Genomic DNA, 25,997 nt, shown 5'->3' with positions numbered 1-25,997 from the left:
GTCTCTGAATGTCCTTGAGTGGCCCAGCCAGAGCCCAGACTTGAACTCAATCGAACATCTCTGGAGAGACCTGAAAATAGCTGTGCAGTAATGCTCCCCATCCAACCTGACAGAGTTTGGGAGGATCTGCAGAGAAGAATGGGAGAAACTCCCCAAATACAGGTGTGCCAAGCTTGTGGCGTCATACCCAAGAAGACTCGAGGCTGTAATCACTGCTAAAGGTGCTTCAACAAAGTACTGAGTGAAGGGTCTGAATACTAATGTGATGTGAAATAAAAAAACGTTTTTGCTTTGTCATTATAGGGTATTGTGTGTAGGTTAATATTTTTTTGAATCAATTTTAGAATAAATCTGTAACCTAACAAAATGTGTAAAAAGTCAAGGGGTCTGAATACTTTCCGAAGGCACTGTATGTAATTGGAATCCAGCCAGTTCAGATAGTCAAAAATGTGCGCTTTTAATCACCTGCATCCTACATTTAAAAGGACTGCCAAGGTAGGAAGAAACTATAAATGAAACCATCTCAACTGGAACAACCATCTCAGTAACATTGTCCAACTACAAACAGATTGGATTAGCTTTGAAAAATGTGTTATTTATCTTTGTGTAGCATAAGATCAATCAATCAATCAATGTACATATGCAAAAACACATATTGAATCTACCTGTGTCATAGCATGCTGGGAAATATGATAATGATCGGTGTGACATTTGAGTGTGATGGTTGTACATTTTTAAACAAAATATTGGGGACAAAAATGTACCATTATACTAAATCATAGCCTTTTTGTGAGAGTGTAGACAGCGCGTGCGTGTGTGTGTAGGGGCGTGTCTGCGCATGTATGTGTGTGTGTGTGTGTGTGTGTGTGTGTGTGTGTGTGTGTGTGTGTGTGTGTAACCTGATTGTGACTGTACTATAGATCTCTACAAACGGTCAAACGATCCATCGACGACCATTGGTGAGCAGGCAAGAGGTGAGACTGGAGGTAAGGTCTTTGCCAGCGCCCTATTGATGGGCATGGCAGCATAGATAACCTTCTGGCCCCTGATCAAAGATACTGGTCGTTCACACACAAACACACACACAGAGCACTGATTACATTATCAATGGTGTTTATGATTAGCCTGGTGGAACCAACCTGATCTATGCGTTCACCTTTCTATTTCACTTCAGATATCATGATATGTGAAGTGAAATAAAATGGGAAACTTAGCAATCAGGCTGGTTAGACCAGGCTAGATTATGGAGGTAAATTAGAACAAAACTCAAAACTGTTTTGACCTTTGACCAGGTCAAATGTCACTAACCTGATTCAAGTGTCCTCCCTGTTCCATTTATAGGAATGCTCACAGAGAGGGCATGTCTGATGCTGAGGGTCCTCTTGCTGGTCTTCTCTATATTGCATGTTTGGCTGCAAACTAGACATCACTCGAACAACAGCAGGAGGCAATCCTCATAACATTGTACTTCCTCATCTTATGAGGTGGGGTTGACTGTGACAGGGTGATAGAATAGACAGCCAAGTGATGAACTGCATTTTGTTATAAAGAAAGGACAAAGCTTTTTGATAATGCACTTCACAACCAAAATGACTACTGCTTGTATCTGTTAGGCTGTGTAATTAACCAACTAGTTTATCAAACCGGGTATAACATACATTACCATTGTTGATGAAACTCTCTGTGTAATCAGGGCAGTAACTAGGGTCAAGCTAATTCTAGGTTGTCACTAGTTACCACAGCCAGAAAGTCATAAAGCCTGCCTATTTCTACAATTTCTCTTCTTGATTAGGGCTAGGCCCCTATTTTCTCCACTTCCTGTCTGACTGACATGCCCAAAGTAAACTGCCTGTTAGTAAGTTTGTAGAAATGTTTTTAAAAAATGCATGAGACTATAACACAATTCCCATGCTCTTCCATTTCAACGTATAGGGACGATGTTAAATCCGGCTCCCAGATTGCAATTTCTATGGCTTCCACTAGATGTCAACAGTCTTGGTTCAAGGTTTCAGTCTTGTTTCTTCCCAAAGGAGGAAGAATTTGGAGTTTTGGAACCGGGAGTAACAGTTGGAAATCAGTCTGTGGGCGCACGATGAAGAGGACTCGCACTTGCTAATTTTACTTTTCTATTGAACATACTTCTTTCTGTATGAAATATTATAGTTTAGTTACATTTTAGGGTACCTGAGGCTTAAATAGAAACATAGTTTGACTTGTTTTAACAAAGTTTAGCGGTAGCTTTTTGGATTCCTTTGTCTGCATGTTGAACGAGTGGATTACTCAAATCGATGGCGCCAACTAAACTGAGTTTTTGTGATATAAAGAAGGATTTTATCTAACAAAATGACCATGCATGTTGTAGCTGGGACCCTTTTGGATTGCAAACAGGAAGATTTTCAAAAAGTACGTTTTTAACAAGAATTTAACCGATATAAGATACTTGTATGTACCAAAATGTTTAATATCCATCATGTTTATGATTATTTATTTGAATTGCGCGCCCTACAATTTCACAGGAAGTTGTCGACAGGTGTCCCGCTAGCGGGTTGCCTATCCCAGAGAGGTTTTATAATGTGATTTTAAACCTAACCTTAATCTTAAAACACACTGCTAACCTAATCCCAAACCTTAATTCAATTTATAAAAAATGTTCATACATTTTTAAGCTATAGACAATTCTGACTTTATAGGTGTGGTAACAAATGAAACCCTAAGTCTATGCTTTACAGAGGTTGACTGACTGTAAACTCCAGATTGGATTAGATTCAGGCTGGTGACACCGTTACGGGTTGTTGCTCCTAGTTCGCTGTATCAGTCAGACTCAGACATAAGTAGCTGCATACATTATTTTGTTTTGCACTAAACGATAAAGACAACACTTGTATGAGCTATGAACTAACTTGGAAATCTGACTTGTAGGCTAACGTTAGCTAGCCTGCCTCACTTTATAAAAATAGGGTTACCTCCATAACCAGCAATAACGTTATTTAACGGCGTTAGCTAAGTTATACCAGAAGTCATTATATTTCAGGATCTCTGGTTGTACTGACCACTACCGGTCGTTGCAGACCAAGCTAACATTACTGCTGCATAATTGGGAGACGACGACCTCCAAGCACCTGTTCTGCATACTAGCTAGGGTCCTTCAGCAGGGCATGTCAACCATAGAACTTTGGCTGTGGAGGCATGGTCAATCTGTATAGGGCTTGTGATCCTTTGAATGCTTTGGGGGCTATGAAACAATGGAGCCCCATTCAATGAAGGGAAGCCAAGTGGGCGAAGGGGTGATTTGCACGCGGAGCTTGGCAAAATGGGGCATGATTTGTTGACATAATTGTAATCCAAACCCAACTTTAATTTACTCTGACACACTGAGGTTCTAAACTCAGTTTTAGACGAGACTGACTTTATGACCAAAATGTTCCCATTTACATTTTAACCGCCAATTGGTAGTTAAAGTCTTGTCCCATCGCTGTAACTCCCATACGGACTCGGGAGAGGCAAAGGTCAAGAGCCATGTGTCCTCTGAAACACGACCCTGCCAAGCCACACCAATGTGTCAGAGGAAACACCATACAACCCCAGTCAGTGTGCATGTGCCCGCCACAAAGAGTCGCTAGAGTGCGATGAGAGAAGAACATTTAGGCCGGCCAAATCCTCACCTAACCCAGACGACGCTGGGCCAATTGTGCGCTGCCTCATGGGTCTCCCGGTCATGGCCGGCTGTGACAGCCCAGGATCGAACCCAGGTTTGTAGTGACACCTATAGCACTGCGATGCAGTGCCTTACACCACTGCGCCACTCAGGAGGCCCCTTTGTAGTCAAAATGTTTCTGACTCATATCGATGCCACATAAGCTGTTTTCAATGAGTTACTTGCTTTTTAGGGACTGTCACTCTTTAATCAAATGGTTTCCCGGCTTGTAGGTAAGCATTTCACTCTAAAGTCTGTTTTTTTGGCACGTGACAACCACAATTTGATTTGATCTGATCCAGAGTGCCAGTGCCCCTTCTACACTCACTGTTTGGAAAAACAGTCGATGCGTTTTTGAGAAGTAGTGTGACCTACACAGATAATTCCTTAATAAGGCAGCAAAATGTGCAGACTGTGCAAGGTGTGTGTAGACTTTCACTAGCGACTGGAAAAAGAGTAATCCAGGGACTCACCTCTCAGGCAGGGGGACACTCATTTTTCTCTGTTCTCCATTTTACTGTAGTGTTTTTGTGGACTGGAGTCTGCAGAAACACTACAGTGAATACTGTAGTATTTACTGCAGTATACTATAGTATAAATACTGTGTAAAAAAGAGTAGTGTGTGTATATATACACTATATTAATTACTGTAGTGTTTTTGTGGACTGTGGTATACCGTAGTTTTTACTGTTGTCGTTTTGGGGACATTACTGTAGTATTTACGAAAGTGTTTTTGTTGCATTATCTTTGACATAGAAGTGGGAAGCCTTCTCCTTGAGGAAACATACTGCAGAAATACTAAAAGAGCAAATGTTCCATAACCTGTAGTTAGGTAGGTAGGTAGGTCTGAGTTCTGAACATCGGGGCAGGGTACTGTATATATAGTACGTCCTGACTCCTGACACTTTTTAAATCAAACTTTATTAGAATTGCGTTTCAACAATCTTGATACATTTTAGAGCACACATTTTGAAACAAAATATAACACATATTGCTGGGGAAATTCACAGGGACCACCACCTTTTGCTTTAAGCGCCTTTATCATTGGGAAAGTGCTAAACTATAACCAAAGCAAGATCATGATGATTGTGAGCACTTACGAATGCATTTTTCATACAAGCTCAATTAAAAACACAAACATTAACAGGTAGAAGATACAACATTAAAATTATAAGGTGAGAGGAACAGCAAGCTATAGCATAATTGTTCATCAAATTATACATCCTGTAAAATAATGTTTCTGTTCTGATCTGCCCTGGAATGTTCAGTGCTACCCCTTACCTCCTCCCACCTCTTCCTTTATTTCCCCCTTTATGTCTTCCTTTTTTATGTCCTCGCTCTCTCTTTTCCTCTGCTCTCCTCTTTCCTCCTCCTTCTCCCCAATGTCTAGCGCTGCCATTTTCTCCTCGACAGGCTCACTCTCCTCGACACGTTCTGTCTTCTTGACACTCTTTCTCACTCTCTCGCGCAGGGCTGGGAAATCATTTGGGAATATCTTTAACGTCTCACTATTATCCTGCACCATGATTGTCCCAGTAGTATAATACACATTTATAGTGCCTGCCTTCGTTTTCAGTTGTTTGAAATATTCCTTAGATCTTCTTTCCCACTGTTTTCCCTCAGGATAGTGTTTCAGTATTTCCTCTTCCCATGTAGGACAATTTGCTGTGTAGAAAATGAGGTTGCACGGAGCCTTTTTTTTTTCATCACGATATAAAGTCTCTGGATTTTTCTGCAGAAATCTTTTTTTAAATTCTTTCTTTTCTTTTTCATCTGTCATCCCCTCAGGGTAGGGGATGAGGGGGGGCAAATTGTTCAGTTGTTCTACCTCTGCCATTTCTAGGTGCGGCAACTAGATTTCCTTTGACTGTTTGTTTACTACCACCTGTAATAAAGATGAATGTTAATTTATTTGTGATCTAGGTCACTCATTAAGAACATATTCTCTTTAAAAAATAGCCCCAGTTAAATATTAGGAGCAGGGCCCTATCTTTCCTTGAATAATATTGGAAGTCTTTAATCTGTACTCACTCTGGAGCTATGTGTCCGCTTTCTGATCTCGTCTGTCTGTAGAAGATCTGTGTTCGTTCAGTTCTGAAGCCTTTTCCTCTTCCTTTAACAATCTTGGTGTAGCAGGAGATACAGTACTGTGGTCCTCTCTTGGAAATTGTCTCCGTGTTTTCAGAGTTGTAAGGACAACTGAAAAGATGACCGCGAAAGAAGTGTAACTGGTGATATTTCCGCTGGTCATCCCCATATATACAGTAGGTTAATTTAAGGTGACGTGCCAGATAGAAAGATACGCCTTTCTGACGTTCAGGTTTTGAATAAAAGAAAACGATACTAATCTGAAATGTGTGAGTGAACACAGATTAAACTTCAGGGATGAATGTTGATCGACTGGATATACTTGAAAATACGATGGTTGCCAATGATCAGGTTACATTGCTACATTGCCATCTAACTATTTCTCTCTCTATCCCTCGCTCTCTCTCAGTGTCCGTTCAGGAGAGTTTGGAGAGGAAGTTTGGAAAGCAGGGAGGACCGATCCCTGTTGTCCCAACCGCTGACTTCCAGGCCAGAGTCGCTGTGAGTACCCACACACACACACACACACACACACACAACTTATGTGGTGTGGAAATCATGAAGTGTGTTGGCAGTTTGATAACACATATTTCCTTCCTCTCTCCACTCCAGGGTGCTTCTGAGAAGGACATTGTTCACTCTGGGCTGGCCTACACCATGGAGAGATCTGCCAGGGTAAGAGTGTGAGCGTGCGTACATGTATGCGTGTGTGTGTGTCTGCGTGTGTTTGTGAGGTTAGTGCCGATGAGTCAGATCCTAGAATTTAATCATATGTTCTCTATGAGACAGACTGTGACAATGCCCCAACCCTGGCCTGGGGCACCTCTCAATCACACCACCATGTGTATGTTAGTGTGTGTGACTGGTTTTGCCAGTGTGACTGGTTTTGCCAGTGTAACTGGTATCTAACTAGTGTTTGTGTGTTTTGTTCCCCTGCAGCAAATCATGCGTACGGCCAGTAAGTACAACCTGGGTCTGGACCTGCGGACGGCTGCGTACGTCAACGCCATCGAGAAGGTGTTCAAGGTCTACAACGAGGCCGGCATCACCGTCACATAATCACCCTATCGAAGTCAGACCCCTCCCATACTGCCCTGCTATTGGTTCCACCGCTTCTGGTCCATGAGACGGCTTGAAACTGGCTAACTAATGCGGCAAGGCGCTAACCAGTGAAGGCTCCTCTGAGGAGGAAGGTGAGGACCATCCTACTCAGTGAATTTCAGAAAATTACATTTAAAAAGTTATCCTTTTTAGATAAAACTATACTAAATATATTCACGTCACCAAATACCTGATTATAACAGAAGTCGCAATAACACCTTCTAGGGTAGCACCACGGTATAGCCGGAGGGCAGCTATTTTCCTTCCTCCTCTGCTTACATTGAATTCAATACAAAACCTATGTGGCTCGTGCACCGAGGTTCCAGTCGTCCACCGCAGGAACCTCGGTCTGACTCTGATGCCAAGGCGCCAGAACCGGCTGGTACCCCAGTTAGTGGAGGAATGGCGAAGCGAGTTCTGTGCCATCTCAGCCCAGGGCACGAACTCCGCCCACTCCCCCAGCCGGTCCTGGCAATAGGATTGCAGAAACCTGCCCACATCCTGGTTCACTCTCTCCACCTGCCCATTACTCTCGGGGTGAAACCCTGAAGTAAGGCTGATCGAGACCCCCAGACATTCCATGAATGCCTTCCAGAACCTAGACGTGAACTGGGGACCCCAATCAGACACTATATCCTCAGGCACCCCGTAGTGCCGGAAGACATGTGTAAACAAGGCCTCCGCATTCTGTAGGGCCGTAGGGAGACCGGCAGAGGGAGGAGACGACAGGACTTAGAGAAACAATCCACAACGAAGAGGATCGCGGTGTTACCCTGTGAGAGTGGAAGATCAGTCAGAAAATCTACCGACAGGTGTGACCAAGGCCGCTGTGGAACGGGTAAGGGGTGTAGCTTACCTCTGGGCAGGTGCCTAGGAGCCTTACACTTGGCGCACACCGAGCAGGAGGAAACATAAACCCTCAAGTCCTTAGCCAAGGTAGGCCACCAGTACCTCCCGCTCAAACAGCGCACTGTCCGACCGATCCCAGGATGACCAGAGGAGGGTGACGTGTGGGCCCAATAGATCAACCGGTCACGAACAGCAGACGAGACGTACAGACGCCCAGCGGGACACAGGACGGGAGCGGTCTCTGCAAGTAATGCCTGTTCAATGTCCGTGTCCTGCTCCCACACTACCAGCGCCACCAGGCAGGAGGCGGGGAGTATGGGAGTGGGATCCATGTGCCGCTCCTCTGTGTCATACAGCCGGGACAATGCGTCTGCCTTCACGTTCTGGGAGCCTCGTCTGTAGGAAAGGGTAAACACAAAACGGGTGAAAAACATGGCCCACCTTGCCTGGCGGGGGTTCAGTCTCCTCGACGCTCGGATGTACTGCAGATTGCAGTGGTCAGTCCAGATGAGAAAAGGGTGTCTAGCCCCCTCAAGCCAATGTCTCCACGCCTTCAAGGCCTAGAAGACAGCCAACAGCTCCTGATCTCCCATGTCATAGTTTCGCTCAGCCGGGCTGAGCTTCCTCGAGAAGAAGGCAAAGGGGCGGATGGGCCAGAGCCGAGGTAAACAGAGCCCTCAGGTGACTAAAAGCCCTGTCTGCCTCCGCTGACCACTGCAAGCATACCGGGCCCCCCTTCAGCAGTGAGGTAATGGGAGCCGCTACCTGACCAAAACCCCGGATAAACCTCCGGTAGTAGTTGGCAAATCCTAAGAACCGCTGCACCTCCTTTACCGTGGTGGGAGTTGGCCAATAACGCACGGCTGAAATGCGGTCACTCTCCATCTCCACCCTGAGGTGGAAATGCGATACCCTAGGAAGGAGACGGATTGAAAGAACAGGCATTTCTCAGCCTTGACGTACAGGTCATGCTCCAACAGGCGACCAAGCACCCTGCGCACCAGGGACACATGCTCGGCGCGTGTAGCGGAGTATATCAAAATGTCATCAATATACACCACTACACCCTGCCCGTGCAGGTCCCTGAAAATCTTGTCAACAAAGGCTTGGAAGACTGATGGCGCATTCATCAACCCGGACGGCATGATGAGGTACTCATAGTGCCCTGAGGTGGTACTGAAAGCCGTCTTCCACTCGTCTCCCTCCCGGATACGCACGAGGTTGTAAGCGCTCCTGAGATCTAGTTTGGTGAAGAAGCGCGCCCTGTGCATTGACTCAATCGCTGTGGCTATGAGCGGTAGCGGGTAACTATACCTCACATTGATCTGATTCAGACCCCGATAGTCAATACACGGGCGCAGACCTCCCTCCTTATTCTTCACATAAAAGAAACTCGAGGATGCGGGTGAAGTGGAGGACCGAGTATACCCCTGACGCAGGGATTCAGAGACATATGTTTCCATAGCCTCTGTCTCCGCCTGTGAGAGGGGATACACGTGACTCCTGGGAAGTGCAGCGTCTACCAGGAGATTTATCGCACAATCGCCCTGTCGATGGGGTGGTAATTGAGTCGCCTCCTTTTTGGAGAAGGCGAGAGCCAAATCGACATATTCAGGGGGATTGCACACGGTGGAGATCTGGTCTGGACTCACCACCGTAGTAGCACCGTAAGAGCCCTCTGTGGCCAAGAAACAGTGGGGTTGTGACAAGCTAACCAGGGTAGGCCCAGCACCACGGGAAACACAGGAGAGTCAATAAGGAAGAGACTAATTCTCTCCTTGTGACCCCCCTGCGTCACCATGCCCAAAGGAGCGGTGACCTCCCTAATCAACCCTGACCCTTAATAATGGTTGACTATCTAAGGCGTGAACGGGGAAGGGTACAGCCACGGGAACAATGAGGATCCCTAAACTATGGGCTAACGCTCTATCAATAAAATTCCCAGCCGCGCCTCAATCAACGAGCGCCTTATGTTGGGAATGCGGGGAAAACTCAGGGAAAGTGACATACACAAACATATGTGCAACAGAGGACTCTGGGTGAGAATGGTGCTGGCTCACCTGGGGTGCTGCCAGAGTGCCCTGCCTGTTGCCTTGATCCCCAAAGGAACCAACCCGACACCAACCGGCAGTATGACCTCTGCGGCCACAGATGGTGCATGAGCTGGAACCCCCTCCGGTCTCCCTGCGCACCGCCCCTCCCAGCTCCATGGGTATCCCAGAGGGGGTGCGGGAGGATGGAACCACCAGACCCCGATCTGAACGTCCACGGGTAGCCAGCAGGTTGTCCAGCCAGATGGACAGGTCCACCAGCTGGTCGAACGTGAGAGTGTAGTCTCTGCAGGCCAACTCCCGACGGACGTCCTTGCACAGACTGCAGCGGTAATGGTCGATCAGGGCCCTGTCGTTCCATCCCACGACGGCAGCCAGGGTCCTAAACTCCAGGGCGAACTCCTGGGCGCTCCTCGTCTCCTGCCTCAGATGGAAGAGGCGTTCACCCGCCGCTCTACCCTGGTCCGACTGGTCCAACGCCGCATCTCCCTCTCTCCACACGGCGTTGGCCCACTCCAGGGCTTTCTCGGTGAGGCACGAGACGAGGGCGGACACCCTCTCATGGCCCAACGAGCCAGGTGGACGGTGGCCAGGTATAGGTCCAGTAGTAAAAGGAACCTCTGGCAGTTCTCAGCCTTTCCATCATATTCCTGGGGCAAGGAGAGACGAATCCCACTGGGACCAGGAGGAAGAGGGGCGCTCATGGGAGACCCCGGTTGTGCTGGTGGAGGCGCTGGAAGAACTCCCTGTCTCTCCCAGCGGTCCATTGTCTGGACAACGTGGTCCATGGCGGTGCCTAGATGGTGGAGCATTGCTGCGTGCTCCCGGACGCGCTCCTCCACCCCTATTCCAAGGGTTACCTGCTCCTGCTGACTCCATAGTTTCGGTCAGTAATTCTGTAGTGAGGTGTGTACTGGCGGCAGAGAAGTCAGGCGCAGGAGAGCGAAAACTGATTTACAACCGTGTCGTTTAATATCCATAAACCACTGTCAACAGAACAATACAATAAATGGGTAAAACAAAACCCGGTAAATACCAGCATACCATGCATTAGCATTACAAGAAACACTTACCGTCAAGGACATGGGGGGGAACAGAGGGTTAAATACACAACATGTAATTGATGGAATTGGAATCAGGTGTGATGGAAGACAAGACAAAACCAATGGAAAATGAAAAGTGGATCAGCGATGGCTAGAAGGTTGGTGACTTCGACCGCCGAATGTCGCCCGAACAAGGAGAGGGACCAACTTCGGCGGAAGTCGTGACAAGATAACGCTAACGACAATGTAGTGAATTTTTTGTTGAAGAAGCCCTTTCATTGCCCACATCAGATTCTGTATATTCAAACTGTGCAACACAACTAGAAGGTTGGATAAACAGGGATACTGCATTTTTGTGCATGTAAGAGTTGGCTTTTAGGGGGCATGTTGCTTCAATGATTGCCACCAGCCTGTACCATTGACACCAGGCAGGATGGGGCCATGGACTGCTTACGCCAAGTCCTGACTCTCGGCATGATGCCTGTGGCTGGTTCATTTCTTAAATGAGGAGAGACAAACTCATCACACAAGTCAGAGTTATACTAAAACTAAATCTTTAATAGTGAGAGCTTTGCAATAGCAATGGCTTGTCGACGAATCACCATTTCTAATGATCCGTTGAGGGCGGCGAGACAAAAGTACAAAGGTCTTTTATACCCAAGATACACCCCTTTTAACCTACATGACGAACAACAGATATATAGAATGGGTCACAAGGTTAAGATTTGTATGAAAGATACCTATAATACATAGCAGACATTAGAGGTCGACCGATTAATCAGAATGGCCGATTAATTAGGGCCGATTTCAAGTTTTCATGACAATCGGTAATCGGTATTTTTGGCCACCGATTTGCCGATTTAAAAAAAGAATAATAATTTTACACCTTTATTTAACTAGGCAAGTCAGATTAAGGACACATTCTTATTTTCAATGACGGCCTAGGAACGGGGGTTAACTGCCTTGTTCAGGGGCAGAACAACAGATTTTTACCTTGTCACCTCGGGGATTCGTTTTTGCAACCTTCCGCCAACGCTCTAATCACCTGACTTACATTGCACTCCACGAGGAGCCTGCGTGGCAGGCTGACTACCTGTTACGTGAGGGCAGCAAGAAGCCAAGGTAAGTTGCTAGCTAGCATTAAACTTATCTTATAAAAAACCATCAATCTTAACATAATCACTAGTTAACTACACATGGTTGATAATATTACTAGTTTATCTAACATGTCCTGCATTGCATATAATCGATGCGGTGCCTGTTAATTTCTCATCGAATCACAGCCTACTTCGACAAACAGGTGATGATTTAACAAGCGCATTTGCGAATAAAGCACTGTCGTTGCACCAATGTACCTAACCATAAACATCAATGCCTTTCTTTAAAATCAATACACAAGTACAGTATATATTTTTAAGCCTACATATTTAGTTAATATTGCCTGCTAACAGGAATTTCTTATAACTAGGGGAGTTGTGTCACTTCCCTTGCGTTCCGTGCAAGCAGTCAGGGTATATATTGCAGTTTGGGCCGCCTGGCTCATTGCAAACTGTGAAGTCCATTTATTCCTAACAAAGGCCATAATTAATTTGCCAGAATTGTACATAATTATGACATAACATTGAAGGTTGTGCAATGTAACAGGAATATTTAGACTTAGGGATGCCACACGTTAGATAAAATATGGAACGGTTCCGTATTTCACTGAAATAAATAACGTTTAGTTTTCAAAATGATAGTTTCCGGATTCGACCATATTAATGACCAAAGGCTCGTATTTCTGTGTGTTATTATATTATAATTAAGTCTATGATTTGATATTTGATAGAGCAGTCTGACTGAGCGATGGTAGGCAGCAGCAGGCTCGTAAGCATTCATTCAAACAGCCCCTTCGTGCGTTTGCCAGCAGCTCTTAGCAATTCTTCAAGCATTGTGCTGTTTATGACTTCAAGCCTATCAACCCCAGAGATTAGGCTGGTGTAACCGATGTGAAATGGCTAGCTAGTTAGCCGGGTACGCGCTAATAGCGTTTCAAACGTCACCCGCTCTGAGACTTGGGAGTGGTTGTTCCCCTTGCTCTACATGGGTAACACTGTTTCGAGGGTGGCTGTTGTCGATGTGGTCCTGATTCTAGCCCAGGTTGGAGCGAGGAGAGGGACGGAAGCTATACTGTTACACTGGCAATACTAAAGTGCCTATAAGAACATCCAATAGTCAAAGGTATATGAAATACAAATCGTATAGAGAGAAATAGTCCTATAATTCCTATAATAACTACAACCTAAAACTTCTTACCTGGGAATATTGAAGACTCATGTTAAAAGGAACCACCAGCTTTCATATGTTCTTATGTTCTGAGCAAGGAACTTAAACATTAGCGTTTTTACATGGCACACTGCACTTTTACTTTATTCTCCAACACTTTGTTTTTGCATTATTTAAACCAAATTGAACATGTTTCATTATTTATTTGAGGCTAAATTGATAGAATTTATGTATTATATTAAGTTAAAATAAGTGTTAATTCAGTATTGTTGTAATTGTCATTATTACAAATAAATAAATAAAAGAAAAAAAAATACCCATTAATCGTCCGATTAATGGGTATCAGCTTTTTTTGGTCCTACAATAATCGGCATGTTCGTTGAAAAATCATAATCGGTCGACCGCTAGCAGACATTCTCTGCTGTGTCAACAGTTTTCATTGTATAGACCAGTGTCTGGCCCTCCGACTCCAAACTGAAACCATCTCTCTGGTACCATATAGAACAGAAACATTAACTCATGCTCTGGAATGCTCTTTAGGTTTTATCACCCAAAAGACATCGTAAATCTCCTGTCAGTGTTATCTCCCAGAGGCCCATCCTCAGTAGAACACACACAATAGCTATAAGAATACTCTATTCTGTCAAATAAAATAACCATTTGATGTAATAAAAGTATTACAACATAATCTTGCAATTTTCCTCTGACATGCCTCAGGAACCCGGGATTCGTCGGACCAGACAATGTTTTTCCACTCCTCAATTGTCCAGTGTTGGTGATCACGTGCCCACTGGAGCCGCTTCTTGTTTTTAGCTGATAAGAGTGGAACCTGGTGTTGTCATCTGCTGCAATAGCCCATCCATGATGAGTTGTGCATTCCCAGATGCTGTTCTGCACACCACTGTTGTACTTCGCCGTTATATGCCGGTTTGTGGCCCGCCTATTAGCTTGCACAATTCTTGCCATTCTCCTTTGACCTCTGTCATCTACAAGCTGTTTTCGCCCACAGGATTGCCGCTGACTGGATGTTTTTGTTTGTCGCACCATTCTCGGGTAAACCCTAGGCACTGTCGTGCGTGAAAACCCAAAGAGGCCAGATGTTGTTGAGATACGGCGCGCCTGGCACCGACGATCATACCACGCGCAGTCGCTTAGGTCATTAATTTTCCCCATTCTAACGTTCAATCAAACAGTAACTGAATGCCTCGATGCCTGTCTGCCTACTTTATATAGCAAGCCACGGTCACGTGACTCACTGTCTGTAGGAGCGAACCATTATTGTGTATAATGATATAAACAATATGGCTGTATTTAAAATGTGTAAATAGTGTTATTAACTTAATATAATGTATATAATATTGTTTTATGTGTACTGTAGCTCTGTTTACTGTATTTAGTAATAATATGCTATTATAATGTTGTATTAGGGGTTGTGTTGACTGTGACTCTTCCCTCTGAGGCCAGAACAGACAGTAAAATGTGTCCAGTTCTCACTAGGTTGTGTTTATAGAGGAATATGTCAAATTCTAACTAGCAGAGCTGGCTCTGGCCCTCGACCACCTGCACCATCTTGGCATAGTTTACAGAGACCTCAAACCAGAGATGTATTTTGCAGGACGAAGCAAGGGGACAAGATGAGAGGGAAAGTTCCGCTAACAAGGGCAACTACTAGGAGCTTTCAGAGGTAATTTTACATTATTATGCTTTACTTGCTGAGCATATGGACGTTTCTGCTGTCTTCTCTGGGATGTCGAAATAAATTCTGAATGATTTGATAGCTTCCATCACATCATCCACTAAAAGTGAGATTAAAAGACAAGTTGACCCAGTACATTTTTTTTCACGTGGCAAACGGATGAAACCACAGACATCAGCTGGAATTTGTATTTACAGCTAAATGCCCTCCTGTTCCCTGATTAAGAGTGGATGACTACTCCACTACCAGTGTCAACTCTTTACTGAACTGAAGCCATGTCTCATGTGCCCTCTCATCCACTGGCTCACTGAATATTTCCTCTCCAAGCACTGTGAGTAGCCCTGTCAATTTTCTCTGCATGTGGAGTCAATCACATACACAAACACAATCACATTATTACACATCAATGAGATTGTAATCCTTGCTTGGACTAACCCATTCTTAGCTCTTTTGTCTAACTGTGTTTTAAGTTATTGTTTTTTTGGTCTTCCCAGTCAAATCTTGTCCTCATTGGAAGAGTTGAGCTCTTCTGCAACACCATCCATCCATGATAAGCTTGTCCTGCACTGGAAGAGTTGAGCTCTTCTGCAACACCATCCATCCATGATAAGCTTGTCCTGCACTGTATCCTCTGAACATCTCAACCCAGGTCCTGCACCGAAGTCAAGCCTCTGAACACCTTAACTCATGCTTCATACCCTCATTCAAATCACTGCTGTGATCTCTTCTCAAAATGGCGTAAGTAGCCCTCTCATTCCCATGACTAATTATATTTGACTATAAATGTCTTTATTAAATGTTTAAGGTAAAAATGTGTCTTTGATGATTTCTGAAATATTCTTTGACGTCTCTGTGCGGTCTGCACCTATACCGTGGGTCTCTCGTCCTCCTAAATATTTCAAGTCTCCAGCCTCCACTGCTGCTAACTTAGGGTAGGCGTAACACTCTAGCGGCCTGCCTCAGCTAGCACACTGCTTGCTTGACTCTCTGGCACAGTGCACATAACATTTGGTAGTTTTTGTGCTTACTTACCCAAGAGCCCTCCAAGTTAAAACTCTCTCCCATTAAGGTTAGGGTAAGGGCTAGGGTTAGGGGATAGTTAGTTGAAATGTTACAGATAGTCTGTAGAACATCTACAGATGGACTATCCAAATAAAGTGTTACCCATCTATGTAACCAGCATGTTTCCTTCTTACTTTTAGCTACACCGGTTGATGGTTTACACCATTCCGTTGGTCGCTCTCTCGTGGAAAGCCCTGTTCGGTGACACAGAATAGCAGATGCTGTACTATCGCCACTTTCTAGGGGCGCGGTCCAAGAGAATCAAGCATGCTTTGCAAGAAACACTATGCTCATATGCCTCGGACAGTTAACTGTCACACTCTCTGCTCCCCTAGCAGTGCAGTGTTCATGACTCGTGTGCTCTGGCACATTACCAACTTCTGAGAGCCTGCTTTCTGCATCTATCCAGACTGAATCAAGAGACAAACTGTTAGAACCAACAACCCTATGAGTGTTTTTGATGATAAATGCACCACTAGGGATGGAAGCGCTGGCTCACCCTGTCAAGGGTGATGCCCTACGCTTTTTCTCTCCCCTATGCCTGGTACCCCTCACTCTAAGCAGAGTGATGTAACAGGCTTATCCCTCATCTTCGAGCCCCTCGATGACCAGGGGTGCCCTGTTAGCAGAGATCCCTTTTCTGCTTTACATCCAGTCCTGGTAGCCACCGTTATGCAGGGGTCTTCTGACCCTAGCGTACGCAGAGATTTGCCATCCTCACCCAGTAGCCATGGCCCTCTGGGAATGGCCCTTGGGAGGATGAATCTGAATGCGACACTCAAGATCATTGACGATCTGCCTGAATGACTATCACCCCGTAGAAGTCACATCTGTAATCATGAAGTGTTTTAAAAGGCTGGTCATGGCACAAATTGACACCATGGACCCACCGTAATTCGCATACCGCCCCAACAGATTCACAGATGACGCAAACTCAACTGCGCTTCACACTGCTACAACAGGAGTTCCCTGATCCTGGTGTCCTGTATACAACAGGAGTTCCCTGACCCTGGTGTCCTGTATAGAACAGGAGTTCCCTGATCCTGGTGTCCTGTATACAACAGGAGTTCCCTGACCCTGGTGTCCTGTATACAACAGGAGTTCCCTGACCCTGGTGTCCTGTATACAACAGGAGTTCCCTGACCCTGGTGTCCTGTATACAACAGGAGTTCTCTGATCCTGGTGTCCTGTATACAACAGGAGTTCCCTGATCCTGGTGTCCTGTATACAACAGGAGTTCCCTGATCCTGGTGTCCTGTATACAACAGGAGTTCCCTGACCCTGGTGTCCTGTATACAACAGGAGTTCCCTGACCCTGGTGTCCTGTATACAACAGGAGTTCCCTGACCCTGGTGTCCTGTATACAACAGGAGTTCCCTGACCCTGGTGCAGAATACTCAGGGTTTCTCTCTCTCCATTTTGACTAATACCATTCAATTCAATAATACAAAAAATTAAAAAGTTGTGTCTAGTAATATGTTATTGACAGGTGCCAGGTATCTCTCCATTTAGAGACATCAATATGAAGCCTGTCTGTCAGTCTGGACTCCATCTTGCAAGTCTCCAAGTGCTGGCTCCGGAGATGCATCTGTGAACACATACACACACAGTCCCTGTTCTATTCCAGTTAGGATGGGTGATATCTGACAAACAAACATATACTATGTTGAACTTTGAACAGGTCAGACTAAACTTACCTAATTCTGGTCTCCCCATCGACGACCATTGGTGAGCAGGCAAGAGGTGAGACTGGAGGTAAGGTCTTTGCCAGCGCCCTATTGATGGGCATGGCAGCATAGATAACCTTCTGGCCCCTGATCAAAGATACTGGTCGTTCACACACAAACACACACACAGAGCACTGATTACATTATCAATGGTGTTTATGATTAGCCTGGTGGAACTAACCTGATCTATTGATAAAATAATTTATATGTTTAAAGATAATAATTCTACCCTGAAACGTAACTAATTAGTACTTAGTTGTTTATGTAGCATGTATAATGAATAATTAAAGTATTAAACATAAGTCCAACTAGGTTAGACTGGGAGAGAGATAAATGTGTGTATGTGTGTGCCGAAGAAAATACCGAGAACAATTACATTGTGTTTGACTCGACCTGGCTAGAACTCTGAGATAGGACAGGGAGTATTTCTCAAGGTTTCTCTAATCTCGGGGGAATGGAACGGACAGCGCTGGGTAGGGATAAACAGTGGTGAGAACTCTGGGGAGAGATACAAACCTACGGTTTGTGTGGATGTACAGTGGGGAGAACAAGTATTTGATACACTGCCAATTTTGCAGGTTTTCCTACTTACAAAGCATGTAGAGGTCTGTAATTTTTATCATAGGTACACTTCAACTGTGAGAGACGGAATCTAAAACAAAAATCCAGAAAATCACATTGTATGATTTTTAAGTAATTCATTTGCATTTTATTGCATGACATAAGTATTTGATTCATCAGAAAATCAGAACTTAATATTTGGTACAGAAACCTTCGTTTGCAATTACAGATTACAATTATCATCCGTTTCCTGTAGTTCTTGACCAGGTTTGCACACACTGCAGCAGGGATTTTGGCCCACTCCTCCATACAGACCTTCTCCAGATCCTTCAGGTTTTGGGGCTGTCGCTAGGCAATACGGACTTTCAGCTCCCTCCAAAGATGTTCTATTGGGTTCAGGTCTGGAGACTGGCTAGGCCACTCCAGGATCTTGAGATGCTTCTTACGGAGCCACTCCTTAGTTGCCCTGGCTGTGTGTTTCGGGTCGTTGTCATGCTGGAAGACCCAGCCACAACCCATCTTCAATGCTCTTACTGAGGGAAGAAGGTTGTTGGCCAAGATCCCGCGATACATGGCCCCATCCATCCTCCCCTCAATACGGTGCAGTCATCCTGTCCTCTTTGCAGAAAAGCATCCCCAAAGAATGATGTTTCCACCTCCATGCTTCACGGTTGGGATGGTGTTCTTGGGGTTGTACTCATCCTTCTTCTTCCTCCAAACACGGCGAGTGGAGTTTAGACCAAAAAGCTCTATTTTGTCTCATCATACCACATGACCTTATCCCATTCGTCCTCTGGATCATCGAGATGGTCATTGGCAAACTTCAGACGGGCCTGGACATGCGCTGGCTTGAGCAGGGGGACCTTGCGTGCGCTGCAGGATTTTAATCCATGACGGAGTAGTGTGTTACTAATGGTTTTCTTTGAGACTGTGGTCCCAGCTCTCTTCAGGTCATTGACCAGGTCCTGCCGTGTAGTTCTGGGCTGATCCCTCACCTTCCTCATGATCATTGATGCCCCACGAGGTGAGATCTTGCATGGAGCCCCAGACCGAGGGTGATTGACCGTCATCTTGAACTTCTTCCATTTTCTAATAATTGCGCCAACATTTTTTGCCTTCTCACCAAGCTGCTTGCCTATTGTCCTGTAGCCCATCCCAGCCTTGTGCAGGTCTACCATTTTATCCCTGATGTCTTTACACAGCTCTCTGGTCTTGGCCATTGTGGAGAGGTTGGAGGCTGTTTGATTGAGTGTGTGGACAGGTGTCTTTTATACAGGTAACGAGTTCAAACAGGTGCAGTTAATACAGGTAATGAGTGGAGAACAGGAGGGCTTCTTAAAGAAAAACAAACAGGTTTGTGAGAGCCGGAATTCTTACTGGTTGGTAGGTAATCAAATACTTATGTCATGCAATAAAATGCAAATGAATTACTTAAAAATCATACAATTGGATTTTTGTTTTAGATTCCGTCTCTCAAAGTTGAAGTGTGTACCTATGATAAAAATTACAGACCTCTACATGCTTTGTAAGTAGGAAAACCTGCAAAATCGGCAGTGTATCAAATACTTGTTCTCCCCACTGTATGTGCGTAAGTAGGAAGTGAACTATAAAATGGATGTCTTTGTATAATGAACTTCAGAGTACCCTCGTGAATAAACATTTGGACTATTGTAAACTGGGACTCTCGTCTGTTTCATTCAACCAGAATCTTACAAACTCTGGGTTGCAGACTGAGTAGATTAATTGAAGTTTATGAACATTGATAACGAAATTCACATAACATCTATGCATTCACCTTTCTATTTCACTTCAGATGTCATGATATGTGAAGTGAAATAAAATGAGAAACGTAGTTAGACCAGGCTAGATTATGAAGGTAAATTGGAACAAAACTCGAAACTGTTTTGACCTTTGACCAGGTCAAATGTCACCAACCTGATTCAAGTGTCCTCCCTGTTCCATTTATAGGAATGCTCACAGAGAGGGCATGTCTGCGTGATGCTGAGGGTTCACTTGCTGGTCTTCTCTATGTTGCATGTTAGACTGCAAACTGGACATCTCTCGAACAGCTGCAGCAGGCAATCCTTGTAAGCAATATACTTCCTCATCTTATGAGGTGGTGTTGACTGGGTGGGCCTGTGACAGGGTGATATAATAGACAGCCAAGTGGTGAATTGCATTTTGTTATAAAGAAAGGACAAAGCTTTTTGATAATGCGCTTTACAACCAAAATGACTACTACTTGTATCTGTTAGGCTGTGTAATTAACCTACTAGTTTATCAAACCGGGTATAACATACATTACCATTGTTGATGAAACTCTCTGTGTCATCAGGACAGTAGCTTGGGTCAAGCTAATTCTCGGTCGTCACTAGTTACCACAGCCACAAAGTCGTAAAGCCTGTCTATTTCTACAATTTCTCTTCTTAAAATGTGATTTTAAACCTACCCCTAATCTTAAACACACTGCTACCCTAATGCCTAACCTTAATTTAAGACCAAAAAGCAAATTGTTGGTTTCATACATTTTTTAGCTATAGACAATTCTGACTTTATAGGTGTGGTAACTAATGGAAATACTAATTCTATGCTTTACAGATGTTGACCGACTGTAAGTTCCAGATTGGATTAGATTCAGGCTGGTGACACCGTTCCGGGTTGTTGCTCCTAGTTCACTGTATCAGTCAGACGCAGACATAAGTTAGCTACCACCATAGCTGCATCCATTATTTTGTTTTGCACTAAACGATAATATATTTAAGTAATAATATTTCAGTATCTCTGGTTGTACTGACCACTACCGGTCGTTGCAGACCAAGCTAGCGTTACTGCTGCATAATTGGGAGACGACAACCTCCAAGCACCTGTTCTGCATACTAGCTAGGGTCCTTCAGCAGGGCATGTCAACCATAGAACTTTGACTGTGGAGGCATGGCCAATCTGTATAGGGCCCGTGATCCTTTGAATGCTTTGGGGGCTATGAAACGATGGAGCCCCATTCAATGAAGGGAAGCCAAGTGGGCGGAGGGGTGATTTGCACGTGGAGCTTGGCAAAAGGGGGCATGATTTGTTGACATAATTGTAATCCAAACCCAACTTTAATTTATTCTGACACACTGAGGTTCTAAACTCAGTTTTAGACGAGACTGACTTTATGACCAAAATGTTCCCATTTACATTTGTATTTTTGATTTTTTATTATTAGTACTTTTTACCCCCAATTGGTAGACAGTATTGTCCCATCGCTGCAACTCACGTATGGCCTCGGGAGAGGCAAATGTCGAGAGCCATGCGTCCTCTGAATCACAACCCTGCCAAGCCACACTACTTCTTGACACACTGCTCACTTAACCCAGAAGACAGCCACATCAATGAGTCAGAGGAAACACCGTACAACTGGCAACACAAGTCAGTGTGCAAGGAGCCCGCCACAAGGAGTCGCTAGAGTGCGATGGGAGAAGAACATTTCGGCCGGCCAAACCCTCCCCTAACCCAGACGATGCTGGGCCAATTGTGCAACTAAGTAGCTATGGGATGTAGTGGGTCTCCCTGTCGCGGCCGGCTGCGACAGTCCGGGATCAAACCCGGGTCTGTAGTGACGCCTATAGCACTGTGATGCAGTGCCTTACACCACTGCGCCACTCGGGAGGCCCCTTTGTAGTCAATTTTGACATTAGAATAATGTTTGACTCATATCGATGCCACATAAGCCATTTTCAAAGAGTTACTTGCTTTTTAGGGACATAAATATACATATTTTGTCAGTCATAGCAGTGATATTCACCTTTGGTCGTAATGTATATGCTTTAAACCAAATTCTCACTTAGTAAACACAAAATTGTGTTCTAGACAATACTTCAGCATTGAGAGCAAATGTATGCTGAAATGCCAACCTGAGCATTGTTCCCCTTTGTAAGGAGACATGCTTACATGTCCCGGCTTGTAAGTAAGCATTTCATTCTAAAGTCTATACCTGTTTTTTTTCGGCACATGTGACAACCCCAATTTGATTTGATCTGATCCAGAGTGCCAATGCCCCTTCGACACTCACTGTTTGGAAAAACAGTCGATGCGCTTTTGAGAAGTAGTGTGACCTACACAGATAATTCCTTAATAAGGCAGGAAAATTAAGTTGAGTTGACATGTAGAATCAGTGGCGGATTTAGGCATGGCGACATGGGCAGCCACCGAGGGCGGCATGGGGTGCCCGCACAAAAAAATAAAAAATACTAAATACAAAATACACAACAAAAATATATTTTATTTTTTATTCCGAATGGTGACATTTGCGCGATCGGTTTTCGGAGAGGATGCCCTGATTCTAGTTTGTGAGCTAGACAGGCTACTGCCTGGGAAGGTCTCCCACTCAGAAGTACAAGATGGGGAGGGGGCGGAGGTAGGTTGACCTCAGGTCTCCCCACTGGAAGCCCGAGGTAGGGGGAAACGGGGGAATCTATCAAATAGCACACCACTAACTTTGTACAGTACTGATGCAATTAGTAATGCAATTAGTTGTGCAATTTAGTTTGTATGTTTTTTGTTTGAAGTGCAATAATCAGGTTCTCTTCTTTATAAGTGTGTTATTCTATTTGTATGATATAGGATTTGTGCAATTTAGTTGTATTTGTGTGTTTGTCAGCAATAGGGCAATAGTGTAATAATTTGATTTCACTTTATTTGCATTTATATACTACAATTTATTTATATTTGGCTTTGTTACTTTGTATATATATTTATATAGTTTTAAATGTTATTATTTATTTGTGTTGTTCCAAATGTCTGAATAAAAAGAACAGTTCGTGCAGAATGGGGCTTTGTGTAGAATAACCAGCCTGGCTGCTACCTAGTCATTTGGCTCACAGTCAAATGGTGTACAGTACATGAGAGATGGGTTCGCCAGTCATAGGGGATGTCATGCAGTTCAAATCCTGTCAGACCAGTCTCATTCTAAAAAAGCTAGGTACAGAGGGAGTGTGACTGTGAGGACCAACCAAGTTCTGTCACATCCCAAAGGGTCTGACTGTTAGCTACCCAAACATCACCCAAAGGGTCTGACTGTTAGCTACCCAAACATCACCCAAAGGGTCTGTTAGCTACCCAGAAACCAAATCAGATCATCTGTTTATCATTTACCGTCACTGAACAGACCAACTGGACAGCATTTCTACCCTCAGAATGTTCCAGAGTACCAACTCCACACATGAAAATATACAATAGTGTAATAGTATTGTCACAGGGGTCGTTGAAAGGGGACCAAGGCGCAGCGTGTAAAGTGCTCAGGTTTCTTTTATTAAATGATAACACTTCAACAAAATAACAAAAACGACAGCCAACAGTTCCGTCAGGTACGTAGACAAAACGGAAAACAACTACCCACAAACCCCAAAGGTAAAACAGGCTGCCTAAGTATGGCTTCCAATCAGAGACAACGAAAGACACCTGCCTCTGATTGGAAACCATACCCGGCCAATACCTGGAAAACAAAACAGAAATAGAATACTACAAAAACCCTACCTATAAACAGAAAACCCAAAACCACCCAACACAACCACCTGTCACGCCCTGACCGCTTTACTATGGAAAAGACCTCTTACAATTGTGAGGACGTGACAAGTATACACTGTAGTGTTTTTGCAGACATTACTGTAGTATTCACTGTAGTGTTTTTGCAGACATTACTATAGTATTCACTGTAGTGTTTTTGCAGACATTACTATAGTATTCACTGTAGTGTTTTTGCAGACATTACTATAGTATTCACTGTAGTGTTTTTGCAGACATTACTGTGGTATTCACTGTAGTGTTTTTGCAGACATTACTGTAGTATTCACTGTAGTGTTCTGGCTCGTGATGGCCCAATGACCTATTAAGACACTTCATGTTGGTATTTCCTTCACTTTGGCAGTTACCTGTATGTGTGGTTCACATATTGGTCCTATGATGGAAATAGTTCTGCTGCAGGATAGCACTGACCTGACAGAGAAAGGGTCATATGTCTAGAGAGACAATAGCCCTCTCTCTCCTTTAGACGTCATTCAATCTTGCCCTAAAAACACATAATTGGGTAAGCCTTTGTAGGGGGTCTGTGTTTGTTTACTGTGTACTGACTGTTTGAGTTGGACTACTTCCAGTTCCCATAGCTACTTAGTTGTATCAGGCTCCTAGTGCCAAACACCAGGGTTGTTTAACTCACCGGTGAGAGACAGTGACGATAAGGGGTTGTAAACCGCAGTAGGGATTATTCATCATCAGTGATCAGTGTTTCATCCAACGGTCCCAGTTGTTATTCCAGAGTTTGTATCTGCTCTGTGGGTGTTTCTGGCGATTGAAATTGATCTCATTGGTCGGTCTCTCAGGCCATAACCAGCCGGAGCTCCGGGAGGGGAAAACAATGGTCCTACCCAGGCTGAGGGGTAATCTCAGAGCTAACAGCACTGACAGTGTAAAACTGTTTTTACAGCCGTATCAGGCACCTAATCATACCTAAATAATGTGGGGTGGTACAGAGAAGGACTGCCACCCGCAGTTAGCCAAGATGGTTGTTAGTGCCTGTCCTTCCTGCTGGATCCAAACCCTGTAGATGAGTTGCCCAGCTGGCACAGGTGTACAAAGGTTGGCTCTGTGTGCACGCCCAGAGGTTGGCATGGTGTGTGAATGAATCTTAAGAGAGGGAGGGCCACCCTCCATGATATATTAGGCAGGGAGATAACCTGTGTGTGTGTGTGTGTGTGTGTGTGTGTGTGTGTGTGTGTGTGTGTGTGTGTGTGTGTGTGTGTGTGTCTATAAGTGATTGAGACACAGGCATGCATGAATTTGAGCCAATAGACTTGCCATTTGGATTATATGTAATATGCTGTATGAGATTTGATTTCACTCTATTTCAATGTAACAGAACGTGTTTGAGTATGAAGTGAGTTAGACCGGCTGGATTCTAACGGAGTAGAAAGGGATGAAGGAGAGGGAAAGGAGAGTGGAGATGTAAGGAGGAGAAAGGGGGAAGGGAGGAGGGCAGTGGAGAATTGAGGGGACCTGTTTTTTCACCACTCTATAGGCTCAGAGGTATTTCTGCTAGATGTCCTGTTCCTTGTCTGACCCTCTGAGCTGTTCCACTAGAGTGTGTGTGTGTGTGTGTGTTACATATTGAAAGCCACAGAAAGAAATCAGAGACACTAACCTTTTCCTCCATCCATTCACCATAAATCCCCCTGGACATAAGAGAAGAGTGGTTGGTTCAGGGAAAATAAATTGGGGAAAAGAGAGATAGCTCTGTGTCTCTGTTCATAAAATGTGCTACACTCTCAGAAATAAAGGTTTAGATTTGTTCTTACAAGGGGTACAAATGCTTGTCACTGTAGTGGTACCATGTAAGGGACGTTCTTTGTACCTTTAATTATAGGTACATTATTGTACCCGTCCAGTTCGTATCTTAAAGTGGCGCTCCAGTCTCCTTTTCACCTCATTTAACACCTGATTTACTTAACAAAAGGCACATCTTAATAGGTCATCCAAGTAGGTTATGACATGGCATTCCTCTTTTGTTCTCTATTGCTCCTCTAGTGTTCATCAAGCAAGGTGGAGTCTGACGACTTCAATTCAGACCAACTCCTTGAATGCCCTACTCCTTGAAGTTTGCAGTTGTCCCCCGCCCCCCAAAAAGTTTTTTAATTCAATCGTAAAACATTTTTTTAACCTTTAGTGTTTGTACTTGACTATATTTACACTTGAGGTATAACTTTTCAACAGGAAAAAAGTTACCAAATCACTGGAGGACGTCTTTAAAAAAAGAGCCAAGTGCACCTTGGGGGACAAGATAGTACAGGTACAAAAGAGTACATTTAGTTTGCTCTTTTTAAGTGGCAG

General features: G+C 44.3%; 1 protein-coding gene and 2 long non-coding RNA genes across 3 annotated transcripts; 2 read left to right on the top strand and 1 right to left on the bottom strand.

Moving 5' to 3' along the window:
- Window positions 1-4,596: 4,596 nt before the first annotated feature.
- LOC145865544 (uncharacterized) lies at window positions 4,597-6,112 on the bottom strand. Its single transcript, XR_014383024.1, has 2 exons — window positions 5,726-6,112; window positions 4,597-5,579 (listed from the first exon to the last, which is right to left on the bottom strand). It is a non-coding gene; the product is annotated as an uncharacterized LOC145865544 (long non-coding RNA).
- On the top strand, window positions 6,073-6,975 carry LOC145865543 (glutamate dehydrogenase, mitochondrial-like). Its single transcript, XM_082970463.1, has 3 exons — window positions 6,073-6,283; window positions 6,395-6,457; window positions 6,722-6,975. Exons 1-3 carry the CDS (start codon window positions 6,080-6,082, stop codon window positions 6,839-6,841), a joined length of 387 nt encoding a protein of 128 aa, XP_082826589.1. The 5' UTR covers window positions 6,073-6,079; the 3' UTR covers window positions 6,842-6,975.
- Window positions 6,976-9,212: 2,237 nt separating this feature from the next.
- LOC145865545 (uncharacterized) lies at window positions 9,213-16,892 on the top strand. Its single transcript, XR_014383025.1, has 3 exons — window positions 9,213-14,775; window positions 14,985-15,118; window positions 15,282-16,892. It is a non-coding gene; the product is annotated as an uncharacterized LOC145865545 (long non-coding RNA).
- Window positions 16,893-25,997: the final 9,105 nt, after the last annotated feature.

This window comes from Salmo salar, chromosome 28 (assembly GCF_965601325.2).
Source record: "Salmo salar chromosome 28, fSalSal1, whole genome shotgun sequence".
Lineage (NCBI taxonomy): Eukaryota > Metazoa > Chordata > Actinopteri > Salmoniformes > Salmonidae > Salmo > Salmo salar.
The sequence above is the reverse complement of the archived record's forward strand: the minus strand, read 5'-3'. Positions and strand labels throughout refer to the sequence as shown.